The sequence below is a fragment of the Melozone crissalis genome, unplaced genomic scaffold, assembly GCF_028551555.1.
Source record: "Melozone crissalis strain CALT ecotype California unplaced genomic scaffold, PUWL_Pcris_2 ptg000027l_1, whole genome shotgun sequence".
Classification (NCBI taxonomy): Eukaryota; Metazoa; Chordata; class Aves; order Passeriformes; family Passerellidae; genus Melozone; species Melozone crissalis.
Window position 1 is genome coordinate 48,223,577 of NW_026535805.1, and position 16,575 is coordinate 48,240,151.

General features: G+C 38.8%; 1 protein-coding gene across 1 annotated transcript in view; it reads right to left on the reverse strand.

Moving 5' to 3' along the window:
- The window catches only part of NT5DC1 (5'-nucleotidase domain containing 1), a 127,765-nt gene that overhangs the window by 17,381 nt on the left and 93,809 nt on the right, over positions 1-16,575 (reverse strand). Inside the window, exons 9-10 of the mRNA XM_054279498.1 lie at positions 2,685-2,803; positions 1,734-1,892 (exon numbers count right to left, since the gene is read on the reverse strand). Coding sequence (XP_054135473.1) covers positions 1,734-1,892; positions 2,685-2,803 — 278 coding nt within the window. The remainder of the gene's footprint in view (positions 1-1,733; positions 1,893-2,684; positions 2,804-16,575) is intronic.

Here is a 16,575-nt window from a genome sequence, read left to right on the forward strand (position 1 = left end):
GGGTGGTGTCTCCCTGAGATACTGCAATCTCTTGTCAGGAGTGCTACAGTGTCAGTGAAATGTCAAGCACCTGTCTAAAAGTCTCAATTTGCTGCTTGACAACTGCTGTGATAGAGAAGATGGATCTTGTGAGCAGAGAAGTCGCAACAAGGGAAAACCAAATCATCATTGTGGGCTCAGAAACAAACCAATCCATTACCCTTTGTACTTCCAGGAAAAGAACCACCTTCTGTCTCTCTGTTTAAAAATGTGTGCTTCAAAAGCATATATTGAACATGCTTAAGAAACCTCGTTGAACAAATCCCCCAAACCTTAAGTTTTATGCAGCAATGCAGCAGAATCTCCAGTCAGAGAATGAACAAATTTATGGAGGATTTGAGTTATTTTTAAAGTATTAATTATTTAAATCAAATTGTGTTAACCTGTATGTGTTACTAGCTCTTCTTCCCCTACCTCCTCTTCCTACTGAGAAATACATTCTCTTGATACGATACTAAATTTTTTTTACTTTATTTTTGTTTATTTACAACCCAGGAAAAAGCCTAAACATTAATGATTACATTTCCTTATTTCAGTGACTGAAATGTCTTTGTCTGACTATAGTTTAGAAATCAGGGTAGTGGGGGAAAAGATGAGATATGTCTATTAAAAATAAGATAAAGATATCACATCTATATTGTTTTAGTCCCATTGAAGAGACCCTTTTCTACATTAAAACCAGGAGCTTTTATAGCATTTGGATTAAAACTACACCAAGTATAAATGCACCTCCCAGATCTTTTCTATTGGTAAGTCAACTTTTAATCACAAAGAGTAATTATTTTAAAAGAAAAATAAAGTTTAGAGCGTTACAAGTATTTTTATGCAACTAGAAGAAAATGACCTATTTATTTAGTAGCACATGAAATGAAGAGATACTCCATGAAATGGAGAGTGAAGCCTTCCTGTAGTTCCTACCTACATGGGACATGCTGGAGGTACAGTGCTGCCTCATCACCCATCTCAGTGCTGTTTTCTATCTACTTTGGGAGGAGAGGAAAGGATAAACCATAGTAACCTTCAACCTTCTGTGGGAGAATTAAAGGGTGACAGCAGTGCTAAGGCCCTGCTTCCCAACAGTGATCAACCTGAAAATCATATTATTTATCTGAGGTAACTATCAGTAAGTCTGCACTGGGCCAGATTTTGAAGCTGCCCCTCTTATCTGAGCACAGCTGTCACCAAAATAACAACCTGTGAGGGAAGCAGCAAATTAAAAGTTATTTGTATACAAGGAAAGCACTAGCAAACCATATTTCACATAGAGAGAAAGCAACCTTCAAAACAATGTAATAAAAATTCCTCTGTGTTTACAGGTGGCCACAACACACAGGGAAACGCCATGAACTCAGCAGAGTTCAGACACTGGACTTGTGATAACTGGGCTTGAAATTTTTTCTTGTGGGATGGAGGGATCTTGTTACTAAAAAGGTTCTTGCTAAGGGAGAGCACACACAGCCCCTTTTCTGAGATCCATGGTTTAGCTCCAGGTAGAGGTGCTGTGTCACCCATGCATTGCTGAGCTGGGACAGAACAGCATCCTCCTGGTAAGACAAGGAGGACACATCTGTGGGCGATGCTGATGCTGCCAGCACCCTGGTAAGACAAGCAGGTTCATTCCTAGTGCAGGTGACATGAGGCTTTTTTGTAATTTACTTTATTCTGTTCCAGGTAACTTCTGCAGGAACCCTTACCTCATATTTTCCTTTCTTCTCCAGTGGCTCAGATTCAGCCTTTGCAGGCACTATACCTTTGTCCCCTAGAAGCTCCTCTAAGATGAAGACAGTTTCCCAGTTGCTATAGTGATGAGCTGGGAAAATATCTGAGTGCATACTGTCACCAAAATAAACAACCTGTGAGAGAAGAAGCAAATTAGAAGTTCATTGTATATGAGGAAAACACAAGCAAACTGTATTTCACAGAGAGAGAAAAAGAGCCTTCAAATGACCTAATAAAAATTCCTCCATGTTTACACTTGGTCAAAACATGCAGAGATCCTATTAATGTCAAGTTTGGGGTTTTATCTTCAACCAGCTCCATAAGGGAAATGCTGGCCCCACACACCCTCCTCGCTCTTACCCTCCAGGGGCATTGGAAAAGGAAGCCTAACTGGGACCAGCAAAAGGAAGTGTGAGTTTTTTGGCTGACAGAAATACCCTGACGGGAAGCCACAGGAAGATTACCAGAAAAATACACTAAACTGGAACAAGTTTTAGACTACACTGGAAACAAGACAGAACATTCTTATTGGTGACTCAAAACTCTTCTGTGTCCAGGGAGGCATTTATTCACTATGAAAAAATGTTGTTGCACCATCTTTAGTGGCACTTTTACCTATCCACACCTGTACTTAACATACTCCTAGTTTTTACTGATGCTATCTTTTAATCTTTATGATCTATTTCCTCAGGGGTATTTCCTGATTACAGCCTGATTCTTCCCAAAGCTGCTGAAATGTTTACCCTGCATACAGAAAATTTACATCTAGAAGGATAACATATTCTACTGATAAGAAGACAAATATGCTACTTCCAGTTCTGGGCTGCAGAACCAATCACATCAATAACTATAATGAAAGTTTGTCTGGTGAATTCTTGAGTGAAACAGGGTATTTTCAGAAAGATTTACTCTCACTTGTAACATACCTTGGGGTCCAACTTGCCAGTCATCTTCTTCAGTAGATCATAAAGCTGGATAGCATTACCTTGGGAATACCAACCAGGCTTGTCCAGTGACAGCAGAGCCTCCTGCTCCTCGTCATTTTCTGAAATCACCAAGCCAAATTGCATGCTGTTAGTGAGACCAGCCCATCCTCCTGTACTTGTGAGATGTGTGAGAAGCTGCCTGTGCACAGCTGGTCTATTTTGACATTAAACCAGCTCCAGTGTCTGGCTCCAGGTCTGGTACTGACTGTGGATTCAGTCAAGGTGTTTGGTAGCTGGGGGTAGGCAGATATTTGTGAGAAAAGAAGCAGCTGAGCCTTGTGTGCACTGACTATAGAAGAAGACCTAAGGACCTAAATTCATGGACTTTGCCACCCAAACACTGCAGCAGTGAAGACAGGAGGCCTCACAGACCAGACTGATGGAGCTGCCACGGATGAAGGTGAAACCATGAGATAAAACAAACTGTAAGAGACAGCATGTACCTTACCATGCATAAAAATGACCCACAGTTTTTAAACACTGACATAAACCCAACAAAACAGACTGAAGCAGCTCTTAAGGGCATTCACCAGCCTTAGATCAGCACAAACAATGAGCAGTTCCAGTTATCATACAGTTTTGAAGAAATGATGAGTGGACAAATGATGAGCGTACAACAACCCCAATGTTGCTGATGGTGGTATAACCCAAATTGACATGTACCCACTCTGGCAGTGTCAGCAAATTAGAAAATTCAGTAGAAACTGAATCACCCAGCTCTGCCATGGGCTTTGTCTCTGGCTGGTTCCAAAGCATGGATCTGTCCCAGTGTCCATGTAACATTGTTGCTTTTTCAAATCCCTGTGTTATTGCCAGATGAACTTCAGCTTCGTGCTGGAGCCAAAACAGCAGTCTCAATGAACCGATAAACTACAATTTCATCAGAAGTATTAATATGAATGTCTTTTGTCTATTGAACTGGTGAAACAAAAGGTTGATTTTGTTATTTAGTCTCAACCATGTCTTAATTTTATGCTAGAGACAGAAGAGTTAGAAACCAATACAGTACTTAGATCTGACTTAGGTGTAACATCAGAACTTCAGTTTTTCTCTTGCTTTAGAGAATTTTTCAAAGCACTTAAAATGTGTCAGGAATAAGAGGAAAAAAGCAACTTCCACTTGGTTAGAGACTGCTGAAAGCTGAAATGCAAATTTTGGAGAACAGTGAAATGCTAAGACAGCTTTATGTTTTAAGAGCACTGAAGATGTACATGGAGAAATAAATTGATCTTGGAAAGAAATTAAAAAATAAGCAAAAAGAAGGAAATGGGTATGTGGAGAGAGGAATGAATCCATTCTTTAATATTATGAATCTACAAATTTGGAGAAATGGAGACAAAATGATTCTATATTAAGGCTGTTTTATAAACTAGGAAAAAACAAGGAAATTCAAAGTTGACGTTAACAATTCATGTAAAACTTGTGTGGAAATGTTTTCCTTTGTTCTTCTTCAGGAATGTAACATTAATTACAATAACAATAAATACGTTAGCATCCGTTAATAAAAAATCATAATTTCCTGACTATTAAAACCTTTGATCAAACAACTTCTGAACAAACAAAAGTTGTCATAACAGTAAATTTATTTTATATTCCTGGTATTTTTAGACATATTTGGATGGTTGGCTGAACAAGTAGACATAATCTTCAAATGACATGGACATAGAAAAAGAAACTTATGAAAACAACTCTTTTGAGATGTTATAAAGTTTTTTGAAATTTTTGAGGATTTGTATCGCTATCATTGTCTTTCCATTTCAGTTAATCAGGAACATACTGGACAAAAATTAAGCTTTTATGAGATATTTTCTGAATAATGACATTGTATTTGCAAACAAATGCCCTGTGTATTACAGCAGTTTCAGGAGGCTCCAGTAAAGAGCAAAATCCTGCTTGCTACCTCTATGTAATGGCATGAAGGGAAGTCCTGGCTGCAAAAATTCACTCTAATTACAAGGCAGAAGACCTCTTGCTCTGTGAGAGCTATTACTGTCACCCCTAGCAATGGGATTCATCCCATTTACCTCAAGGCACTTGGAATTTAGGCTTCTAATGCACAGTTACAATCTGAACTAGTTGGCCAGGAACCTGTGGTAGGCAAAAGACGGTGCAACAAGAATTTTCTGGGGTGCCAGCTCTGGAGAAGGAAAGGATTTAATTAAGTGACAAATTTTGCTTTTAGGTAATGAAATAAAGTGCAATTAATTTCCCCTTCAGAAGGAGGCAGGAAACAGCACTGAGATGTCTAGTTCATTATGGGAACACTTTGATTTTGGAAGGAACTTCATAAATTTGAGGAATTAGGAAAGGTCCTTTAAATTATTTGAGTTGTAGGGTCATAGGGGTAACAACTCTGAATGGATAAATCTTGTCTTGAACCATCTCATATGGCTGCTTGTGCTCACACATCAAGGGGCGACTGTCCATTTTTTTATTCTAATCTGGAGTGGAAGGAAATGGATGGTGTTTCAGTTGTGGTGAGTCATAACAGTTTCTAATTTGCTTACATTTGTTCAGCAGCAAAATACAGCTAAGAAAATAATTCTTCAGCACCACCTTTCAAGGCTTTTTGTAGAAGTTCTGCCATGTAAAAAACTGACACACAACAACTTAAAAACCCATCAATGACACCAATGGCTCTGGCCTTGTATCCTTCAGATGGTAGCTACATGACAGCACTACAGAAGTCTGCAAATTTCCTGCAAAAATGTTGCTTAAATATTTATGGTAGTTCCAAACATATATTAGATATTCCAAGCTGAATACTGGCTACACTCAGTCAAGAGTAAAACTGCTGCTGACCTGCTCTCCACTTTGCTGTTATTGATTCTTCAAAGTTCATTCAAAGGTCAGAAATGCTATAAATATTCTTTCAGCAGGAAGAAACATACATAGGTGGGGATGTTTTAGGTCTTATAAGCTAGGAGGAAAAGGAGTTGCCCTGACAATTTCAAACAGACTGGATAACCAAAAAGAATTTCTCTGATGATTTAGATAGTGATTTGCTTCCTTCTGAAGCCTCATACAACACTGCAGACCAGATTCCTGGCTGTAGACTGAAAATCTGCCACATCAAGAAATGTAAAGGTACCAAGCAAGTAAAATTAAAATAATTAAACCCAGAAAATCATTCTGTTAAAACACTTGCCCAAACCTAACTGTGGTTCAGAGCAGTCTTCCTGAAGGGAAGTTACTGTTCCTTTTTAAAAACAAACGAAAGCTTGACTCATGCTGGGGCAATATTAACATCGCTGGGATGGCAATTTCCATATAGCTTTGTCTAACAGCTGGGAAATGGCTTCTGATTCAGAAATATACTTTCATCATCAATAAAAGATAAGTTTTTTTCAGATAAACCAGTTCACTAACAAGACTCAATATCCTTTTTCTTGTGAGAATTTTCTTGCCTACCTCTAAATGTGCATTGCAGCTTTAAAGCATGGCCTGAGGAACATCTGGTTTCATTCTGAATGATTATGCAAAAAGTAATCAGTGAAGCTTATTCTCATTTAAATGACAACTGATAGTAATTTACTTTGGCAAAGAGTCACTTTTTGGGAAAGACTTTGCACAGCTTGCTTAGTGCCATCTGCTCTGTGTCCTCTTATGGGTTACACCTGCTGAGATGGAAAGGCTCTGAACCTGGGGATCTGTCCCCAGCCTGGCTGGTATTTACACTGTTAGACCCCAGGGCATGGGACAGGGTTCTTGGTTGGGAAGCATGAAGTTAAGAGAGATGCTGAGGTGAGGGCAAATTTATGCTTCAACACTTATCCACCTACACTGAGCCACACCTACACCCAGGGTAATTTTCTGCAGCTCACCACCCTGAGGAACCACTCTGTGGGGCCAGGACCCACCAAAGAGCCTGAGGACAGCTCACATCAACCTGACTGGGCAGACACCAGGGCAAGAAAGCAATTCCAGGTGCCCAGAGGCCCTGCCAGCTGAAAGTGTGCTGGGTTTAACTACAATGTACATACAGCTCCACTACATCCCCTCTGCCTTTCTCTGGACAGCCTTTAACCCTTTCCATACAGACCTAGTTAGACTGTCTATTAGGGTTATTTTTACCCCTTTGAGCTGTGCAGTAGTATGAAAAACGTGTGACAATTATGTAGCTGCTCGTGCCTGTAGCTGCTTGTGCCTCTTTTTGCCCATGGGCAGCTCTGGTGGGCTCCCTCTGCCTGCAGGCATCTCATGCAGACAGGCTCATGTTCTGCATGCTGAAGCTCTGGTTACCAGCATGGGGGTTACTGTAAAACAAATTTATTCTATGATCCACAACTATCACACTGATACGCCTCTCTGCAATTTAAAATAATGCCATTTCAGACCCTGAGGGCATTACTAAAAAAGCTGGGTTATGTTCCAGGCTTGCAAACACGGTCTGATTCTGGAGAGCATTTTGAGCTCACTTAAGAAAGACAAACTCCTTTCCAAAAGGGAAATCAGAGCAGGAAATTACATCATTTAACAAGGACAAAGGGACCTGCACAGGTGGGTTCTTCCAGTTGTAAAGGTATAACAAGATGGGATGACATAAACTGTAGAGTTTCCCTGTAGGCATGTTCTCCATGAAGAAAGCAAGCACTTACAAGATTCCTGGAGGTAAAACTTCATACCCTGTGGGTACCCTTCTGAGGGTATCATCCAAAATTCCTGTGTATAGACCAATCGACTTTGCTGTGATTCACTCAGGTATTAGTGTGTGTTTAGCCATCCCTGAATTACTTCTGTGCCCTGGAAGCAGCTGTAAATCCATTTACCTGTGCACCAGCACTTGCCAATCCCCTGTCTGACTGCAGGGAAATGATAAAGAACAAAATATTCCCTTAACTTGATGTGCTGAAAGGAAAGGCTAAGGCTTCCCAAAGAGACTGGTGATTTCAGCCATCTCCATTCTTGGATGTCCAATCTGTTTTGTTGTGGGGTTTTCTGTTTCCCCCCCATCCCAGAAAAAGCCTGAAGATCACCTCCCCTTCTTGCCTTTGCATCATTCTGCCTTTTTTGGGGTGGCTTGTGGTTGATGAGATGGAAGCTGAACTAATTAAAGTAAAAATTCAGCTTTGAAAACTGGAACATGATTTTAAGATTTACATAGGCAGTGATAGATCTTTCTTTTGCTTAGCAATCCCAACATGAGTGTGTCTGGTCATACGGAGGACTAAATAACAGTACTACTAAAACTGGCTTTTCTCTGGAAGAACACCACAGATAAAGCTGAGGAAAAAATAGATACCACCCTGTGGAAAAAAATAAACTATTTCATAATAATTCAAGTGTTGTTTATCACATTACCAACAATTACTTTTCTCAGGAAGGATTTCTGTCCTTCTGCTATTTTGCAAGGCCTAGTAAAACCAAAGTACAAAATATCTGTACTTTGTGTATTTATATTTGTGTGTTTTATATTTGTGTATTCTCAACTTGCCCTGGGCATATATAAAACCCACAGAATCCTCTGAGCAGAAATTTTTTAAAAAAATTATTTTTTTAGTTTTACCAAAACCTTTTACACTTTTATTAAAATGTGCCTTACTGCTTAAATTCTGCCAAGTAACAGGCTATGTAGAGATAAGACTGAAGTTTTACTTGTTTACAAGAAAATCAGTAGTTCCTTTAGAGACGTCAGCAAGTAAGTTTCTCTGAAATTTTACTTGTTTATAAGAAAATCAGTAGTTTCTTTAGAGAAGAATCAGCAAATAAGTTTCTCCTGAAGGTTTTGATTGCTGTGTTACAAGGACTGAAAATAACAGCTCCCTACAGATTAAGTAATTTGTTTTCAAAACTGTCAAAGCATTTACTTTCTGCCTTCCCAGGAACAGTGTGGCTAACAAAGCCTTTCTGTTTAAAACACTGATATGATGAAATACAAGCAAGGCCATCTATTTTTCTCAGAAAAGAAAAATCACTTTTTGGAAAATGACTCTCCTACAAGTTAATTTTTAATTGTAGCTCATGTGCAAATTTGGCAAGAGTTTTATGTAATTTTATTAAATTGCAATTATAAAAAAGAAAACTTATACTCTGCAAGAGTAAGGTAGACATAACTACATAATTTCACTTCTTCATTGCACATATTTTGTAAGGGTTTTCTTGTTCTCTTTTGTTTTTTTTTAAACAGGGATCTTGGAAAGGTACAAAATGGTATGAAAAGAAATAAATTCCCTCTCTAGACTAGTTTTATTCTGAATCTCATTAGTTTTGTAAAAAGATCCAGAGCCTTATAAATGAGGAACTTCCAATATTCAGAAAAATAACCATGTTAAATTAGTACTATAGTCTTCCTAGAGATCCCTATATAATTATGGAGAGAGACAGGCTTTTCCAGAAAGCATTTCCAATAAATTAAGTTAGGAAAGGTAGGTAATTGAGGGAAGAAACCCCTGATATAAACATTCCAGGAATACACAGGTCAGTTCAAGCACCTGTCCATAGCTGGTCTTACCAGGGAGTACATGAGGTGGAAGCAGAACATGGAGGGAAACAGAGAAGATGAGATGAGGGCCATCAGACAGTTCTGACCTAACCTGCCACTTCAGAAAAATGCCTCAATTTCTCAATTAAAATCAAAGTGAGACACACAAACCATCTTCTTTGCACTGTGTAGCATTCCAGTTTATCTGAACTGTTTAAGTCTCTCTAGTAATACCTCCTGAAATAAGGCATACTGAAATTTGCTCTTGGACCATACTTTTCCCCACTGAAAACTGACACTGAAGTGTAATAGGGAAAAAGTCCCTGCCATCATTTACCTTGGCCTTAGACTTAAAAAATCCCCAAACACCAAGGACCAAAAAAAGAACAAAAGTTCTTTAATCCTCAGTTACAGAAAAACTAAGAACTTTTTTCCCTATATCTTAATACATCAGGTATAGAATATATATGGAAACTGGAATAGACAATTTGATCCTGAAGAAATGTATCCCCACAAAGCAATATAGGGATCCTGCTGCAAGGGTCCTTAGCTCTTCATTTTTTCAGTTCCCTAAAATATGTTATTTCAAGGGAATAATGATTGCATAGGAGACATGAGCATGCACACTGATTTACCTGGAATACACAATAGACTTTTTCATTAACTTTTATATGAAAACTATTTATACAACTAGGTTGATTTATCATTCATAAGTAGTTCCATTCTTTTTTCCTCTCTTATTACACTGTCTCAAATCCCTACTTTAATTTTATTGATTTATTATGTCTGAAGTTCCAGCTCCAAATATTGGCTGCCTCTGAAGGGGGGGGGGGGGCAGTTTTATATCAACCTTTTAAGGACTAACTTAAGATTTAAGATTTGAAATGCAGAAAAATATATTTAGGAATTAAAAATAAATAAACAAATAAACCCATGCAGCTCTCTGCCTGTTAGTAACTGTACAAGCATAGCTGCAGAAAGTGGATAATAATCCTTGCTCAGCTTTAGTAATTAAAAGAACCCCACCCAAACCCAGTATTTTTAAGGAAAACTGGATGCCTTAGAGTAATCTTTTTTTTTCTTCTGAAAATAAAAGCTAATATCTGAGACTACTGAGAGAGGGGTTCTGGCTTCTGTTGACCCAAGAATTCTTTTTATCTCATGGTAGCAGAAAAACATTACACATATAAAAATCATACTGATATTAAACCCATTTGAATATCCCTGTCAGGGAAGACACTACCTCAGCATTGCTTCACATATGTATTAAATAATAGGGAGTGGTTTTTTAGGTTATTCATAGTACTTGGCACCTCAAGTAACAATCAAAGAAAAAATATTTAATTAGAATATAATGGCATTAAATAGTTAAGGACCATTTTCGCCCAGAAAATATAGTAACTGCCACTAATAGTCTAAAATCATAGATATGAAAAAATATGAAATATACCCACAATCACCCTGGGTGGTTTTGTTCAGCAGCAAATACACTTTTTTCCTGATATATTTTCTGCCTTATATTTTGTTTCCCTGTGCTCAAGAAATCATTCAAGAGGCACCTAACACTCACTTTAGACTCTCCCCTTGGAGTCATATCTCTGTTCATGTATCATCAATGAATCCTAATGGTGATTTTGCAATTTTTTTGCAATGAGAATGATTTTATTACAGTCTCTACTGCATTTTTTATTATTACTATTCCTTCCAGATAAAAACATTACAAAAGAAGGTAAGGAGAAGGTATGAGTATGTGATGGAAGGCAGAATGACAACAAATTCACTCTTGAGGTCTGGGGACAATTTCATGGCCCTGTGGATCACAGTCATGAATGAATTCAAAGGAGGGACAAAGAATATGACAGGGTAAGAAAAACTGGCAGAGATTTAAGAAGCTGTTTAAGGTCTGCTATGGAGCCAGGTGTGTCAGGTGACACCATAATGAAAACCAACACAAAACCTTGCTCCTGTATCTGTTGAGATACAGTACAACTTCGTATTTAATAAACAAAATGAAAAATGTTAGGAAATTAAAGTTCTAGCAAACAGGAAGAGTTCTTACATGTGAAACAGTCACTGTTAATCTCAGAACAATGTGACTGGGCTGGAGATGGCAAGTAAAACTGGAAACTATTCCTTTCTGGCAAAGTATATTTAGTTATCCTTTGCAGGGAAGACTAACATAAAAAGATTTGTAGTAATGAGTCTTCTGAAGAAGTAAAAAAGAAATGATTCCTTTGACACTTCCTAAGGTACATGGAAGATAGGGAGGAGAGTCCAGGCAGCCAGCATGGCTTCACCAAGGGAAAATTCTGTCTAACCAGCCTGGTGACTCTGTAATGGAATAACCACAACAGTGGATAAGGGAAAAGCTACAAATGTCATTTATCTGGACTCCTGCAAGGGCTTTGACAGGATTCCCCTGCAATATCCTTCTCTCCTGAGACCTCCCTTGGAATACAGCTTCCAGCTCTGGGATCTTCAGCACAGGAAGGACACAGACCTACTGGACTGAGTCCAGAGGAAGGAGACAAAATTGATCAGGGGGATGGAGCACCTCTTCTATGAGGAAAGGCTGAGAGAACTGTGATTGTTCAGCCTGGAGAAGAGAAAGCTTTGGGGGTGACCTAACTGGGGCCTTGAAGGGAACTTCCAGGAAAGATGGGACAAGAATATTTACAAGGACATGTAGTGACATGTAGAATATTTACAAGGACAATGGGAAATGGGTTTAAATTGAGAGTAGCTTTAGATTAGATATTAGAAAAAAAATCTTTACAGTGAGAGTGGTGATGCACTGGGACAGGTTTCCCAGGGAAGTTGTGAATGCCCTCTCCCTGGAGGTATTCAAGGCCATGCTGTACAGGGCTTGGAGTAACCTGGTCTACCTGAAGGTGTCCATTAGGAGGAAGGTTGGAACTAGATGATCCTCAAGGTCCCCTTCTAACCCCAACCAATCTATGATTACCTTTCCAGTTCCTTATCTGTGCATTTTGTGTGGTTTGCAAAACCACTTGGGCATTTATATGAAAATGTGCTTTATCTTGTTTCTCAGAACCAAGGGCATTGTGCCAGATCTCTCTTCACAAGAATTTCACAGATAAAAATCTCTTGCTACTAGTATTCCAGAAAAAATAATAATCTTGGAGCATTCAACCTTAGTCTGGCAGTATCACAGAGGCACCTAGAATCTGTGGACAGTAATAACATATGAAGTGGTTTCACAGCAGATATGAATCAAGTTAGAATGAACATGTTTGCTAATGAAGAGAAAAAGTCCTGGGGTCACTAACTCTACCTAGCAAAACATGCAGCATACATATTGAAGTTTAGGACATCTGGAGCCTAATGTGAATAATAAAGATAGTCTGAAGAACAAAGACAGTGAGAACGAAGATGGTATACAACTTTTGGTTTTGAGCTTTCAGTTTGCAAGAACTAATTCCTTTTGGAACATCAGCTATGGAGGACTTAGGCCCACCTAAACAACGCAGTGTTCCACAACCACTTATCAGCCAAGGAATGTCCATTTTTGTATTTTCTGACCTATTATTTCCCTGTACTTGGTGGGAGAAGCAGAGCTGCTCCTGAACAAGGTGACTCTCTACACACTTGATATTTGCCTCATGTGATAAATCCACATCTGCTGTTTGCTGCAGATCTCTGCCACTTGCCACTTTGCAGTTCTCCTGGTTGCTTCATAAACATTAGGTAAGCTGCCCTATTAAGAAACTGGGAAATTGAGGCAGAGAGCAGCTGTCATATTAAACTGAAGCAGATCTCTAGGGCAGATCTCTGAGCAGCTGATTTCTAGGGCTCTTTTCACTACTTGCTTCCAATAGCAGATCAAAAGACCAAAATGTGCTTTTTGCAAAAAACAATTCTACAGACTAACCTTAATAAAAGCCTGACATTTTGGAGAACACACAAGAGAACTCTAAAGCTCCTTAATCAAAACCAGCACATACAGATTCATGGAAACTATGCTGAAGGGAAGCTTTCTGCATCCGTTGCCAGCTCTTGCTTTGCCAGGAATGTACCATACACAATTTTATTTTTGCTTTACTACAAACTGCCTGGATTTAAATTTCCAAATTGGTTCCCAATCAAATCACAAGGTAACTCTTTATGAGGTTCTCTGTCTACTCATCTATTCTTTTGAATTCTACTGATGAAAAAAATTACACAGAGAAAAAACCTCCTTACTTCTATAATGTATTGTTTATGCACATGTTATTTATGTCAAAGAATGTTTTTTGCCCTGCAAAGTCATACTGGTAAGTCCCCCATTTCACAGGTAATTTTTCTTCCTTCCAGGAATTCTGTTTGGATTTTGACATCATTTTAAGAACTAGAATGTGAAATTATTTCTCACAGGTTTGCACTAAATGTTAGTGGACCAGCAAAGTTTACAAATTTGTACTACTGATCCATCCCTCGGGCACCTCATCTTCCATAGGGTCTGTGCCACTTCTGCATGACCTTTGGGTTCCTTGGGGCTCTTGATCAGCACTGCAGGTCTGTAATTAGCAATGAGCACACTTCAGCTGGGATTCAGTGCAGAAACACAGTGTGAAGGCTCTGCAACAGGAAACACAGCTCTGGGTCAGTGTGCAGTGCAGGCACTGCTGTTTGGGCACTGCAAAGCCCTCCATGGACCAGGACTGCTGGCCCTTCACTGCCTGCAGTGGGAGGTGGCTGAGGATACATGGTAGACAGCCAGAGCAGTTTTGACACACTGGTTTCTCTATCTATTCCTGGTACTTCATTGTTTCAAAACACACCTTTGATTTTTGACGTACGGCAGTACCCTTAAAACATAATTCTGAGTCAATTTTTGTTTCAAGAAGCCTGGTGGGTGTCACTGGGGGAGGGTTAATTTTCTTCCAAGTGGCTGGTATGGGGGCCATGTTTTGGATTTGTGCTGAGCACAGTAACAAAATAAAATGTTTTTGTTACTACTGAGCTTACACAGAGTCAAGGCCTTTTCTGCTTTTAGTACTTCCATGCTGGCAAGGAAAGTTGGAGCTGCCATAGGAATTTGGCAGGAGACACAGCTGGGACAGTGACCCCAACTGACCAAAGGGATATTCCAGACCATTTGACATCATGTTCAGTATATAAAGTGAGGGGAGGAAGAAGGAAGGGAAACACAGAGTGATGGAGTTTGCCTTCTTAAGTCACAGTTACGTGTGATGGGGCACTGCTGTCCTGGGCATGGCTGAACACCTGCCTGCCCATGGGAAGCTGTGAATTGTTTTGTTTTGCCTGAGTGCACAGCTTTTGCTTTAACTTCCAAAAGTTAACTTATTAAACTGCTTAACTTATTAAACTGTCCTTATCTCGACCCATGAGTTTCTGCCTTTTACCTTCTGATTATCTCTCCAATCCTGCTGGTGGGGCAGTGAGTGAGTGGCTTGGCTGCTGGCTGGGTGAAATCTCGACAGCGAGAGGCTTGCAACTCCATACAAAAAAATAGCTTCTTAAAATGATCCATTTCTCTGATACAGATTTGGCAAGTAAAAAAAGACAGGTTTTGAATAAGCTACCAAGGGTGTAACATCCTACTTAGAAACAGCAATAGAGTCTGGTAATAATCTACATAAATTTATAAGCTTTCCAGAGGGACATTTATTATTTCACGGACAAAATAAAATGTATCTGTTTAACCATCTAATAATGAAATTGTACAAAACAAATAAAATGGAAATATGTGTTCTCTTAATGCCAGAACAGCTGCTGAGTTGTGCATGGTTTGCCTCTCTAGTGTTCCTTTCAGTCTTTTGAAATTTCAATTTATTTCTTCCTCCCCAGACATGGACACTATTGTATGTGCTGAGAAATAGAATGAAGGTGAAAAGACAATCATAACCACAATTTCACCCTTCTAGTCTAGAATTGTGGGTATTGAATCAAATTATCTGTCTAAAAAATTGCTACACATTCTTTAGCATTTCTAAGGAAACATAAACATGAGAACTCAAGATATTACTTCAGAATGGCTGCTACTACTGCTGCAACAAACCCGTTGGTGTTATTTGCACCATGCTCTAACCAGCTGAGCAAATCTCAGGGCTAATAAGAGTAGGTTTGGCAAGCCTTGCTCATATATGGAAATATGCATTTGCTTTTCTCTTCCATACAGAACTGGGACTCCACATTCAGTGTAAAATCTTCCATGAATCCCAAGCATTTTTATGCATCATATATTATTATCAGACTATAAATGTAGTCTAAGTTGAGTGCACACTGCTTTGCTTCTACATATTGTCTGTTTTTCTTAGAGAATATGAAGGGAAAGAATCATCTCCTCTTAATAACATTTTCATGTTTTGGAGAAGAATTCCCTTAAGCCAGATAATCTGTTTGCTGAACACAGTTTTGTCTGGAATACAAAGTGGTCATTTAGGCATTTTGGCTTTGGTTTTGAAAACACAGGTTTTAGGTTATGGCAATTTATGTTCTGTGGGCACCCACTGGCAGGAGAGGGTTGGGTTGGCAGGCCCTTAGCTCATTCTGCTGTAAAAAGAAGCTGCATTTTTTAGATTAATTTGGCTTCCTAAGTGTGGCAGTTTCCCTGCCTTATCTCTCTGGTATAATTCAGATCAGACTGTACTAGAGTTCTACTCTCTGCTAGCATTCTGAAATAAAAGATAATAAAGAAACAACACCAGAAGGTGATCACAGAACTATGACAGAGGTTCTTCTGTTGACTTTTAATGACCTTCCAATTACATGGTGTATGTGTGTGTTTCAAGGCATTTGACATGCCTCTCTATGAAGGAAGTTTCTTTCATAAAATGAAGCACAAACATGGCCTGAACCACTGATATGCAGCTGTCGTCTAAAATAAACAACTAATTGAGCTTATCACTTTCAATAATTTGAAATAATTGCTGGATAACTATCAAATAATTTGATTGATTTCAATACAGAACACATAAAGTTCATGGGTCCATTTCCCTTAAATTACAAAGGACATATTAATGAACCATAAAAATTAAATTTAGCAGAATTAATTGAAATAATGTCAATTTTTCCATATGCTAAGTATTTAAAAAGAGCTAAAAGGATTTTCACAATCAAGACTGACGAGTCCTTATTCAAACTCAGTTTTCTTCACTGCTTCTGGATTAGGACACTACATATCTTAGGTGAACATACATATCTGCCAGAGATACAGTGCATGGGAGGTCACTCAAAATCTTGATTCTTTAGCTCAAACAAAAAAGCTAGTGCTTTTGTTTTTCTAACATTTGTTTATCTGGTCTGCCTGTGGGCTCCTAGAAGACAGAAAGTGACTCTTATCACATCCTTACACAACAGCTTAAAGAAAAGGAGTTTGAGTTTTATCCTTCAAGGCCTTGAATATAACATGATGTAATCAACAGCTAGGATTTGGTAGTAGTGTTA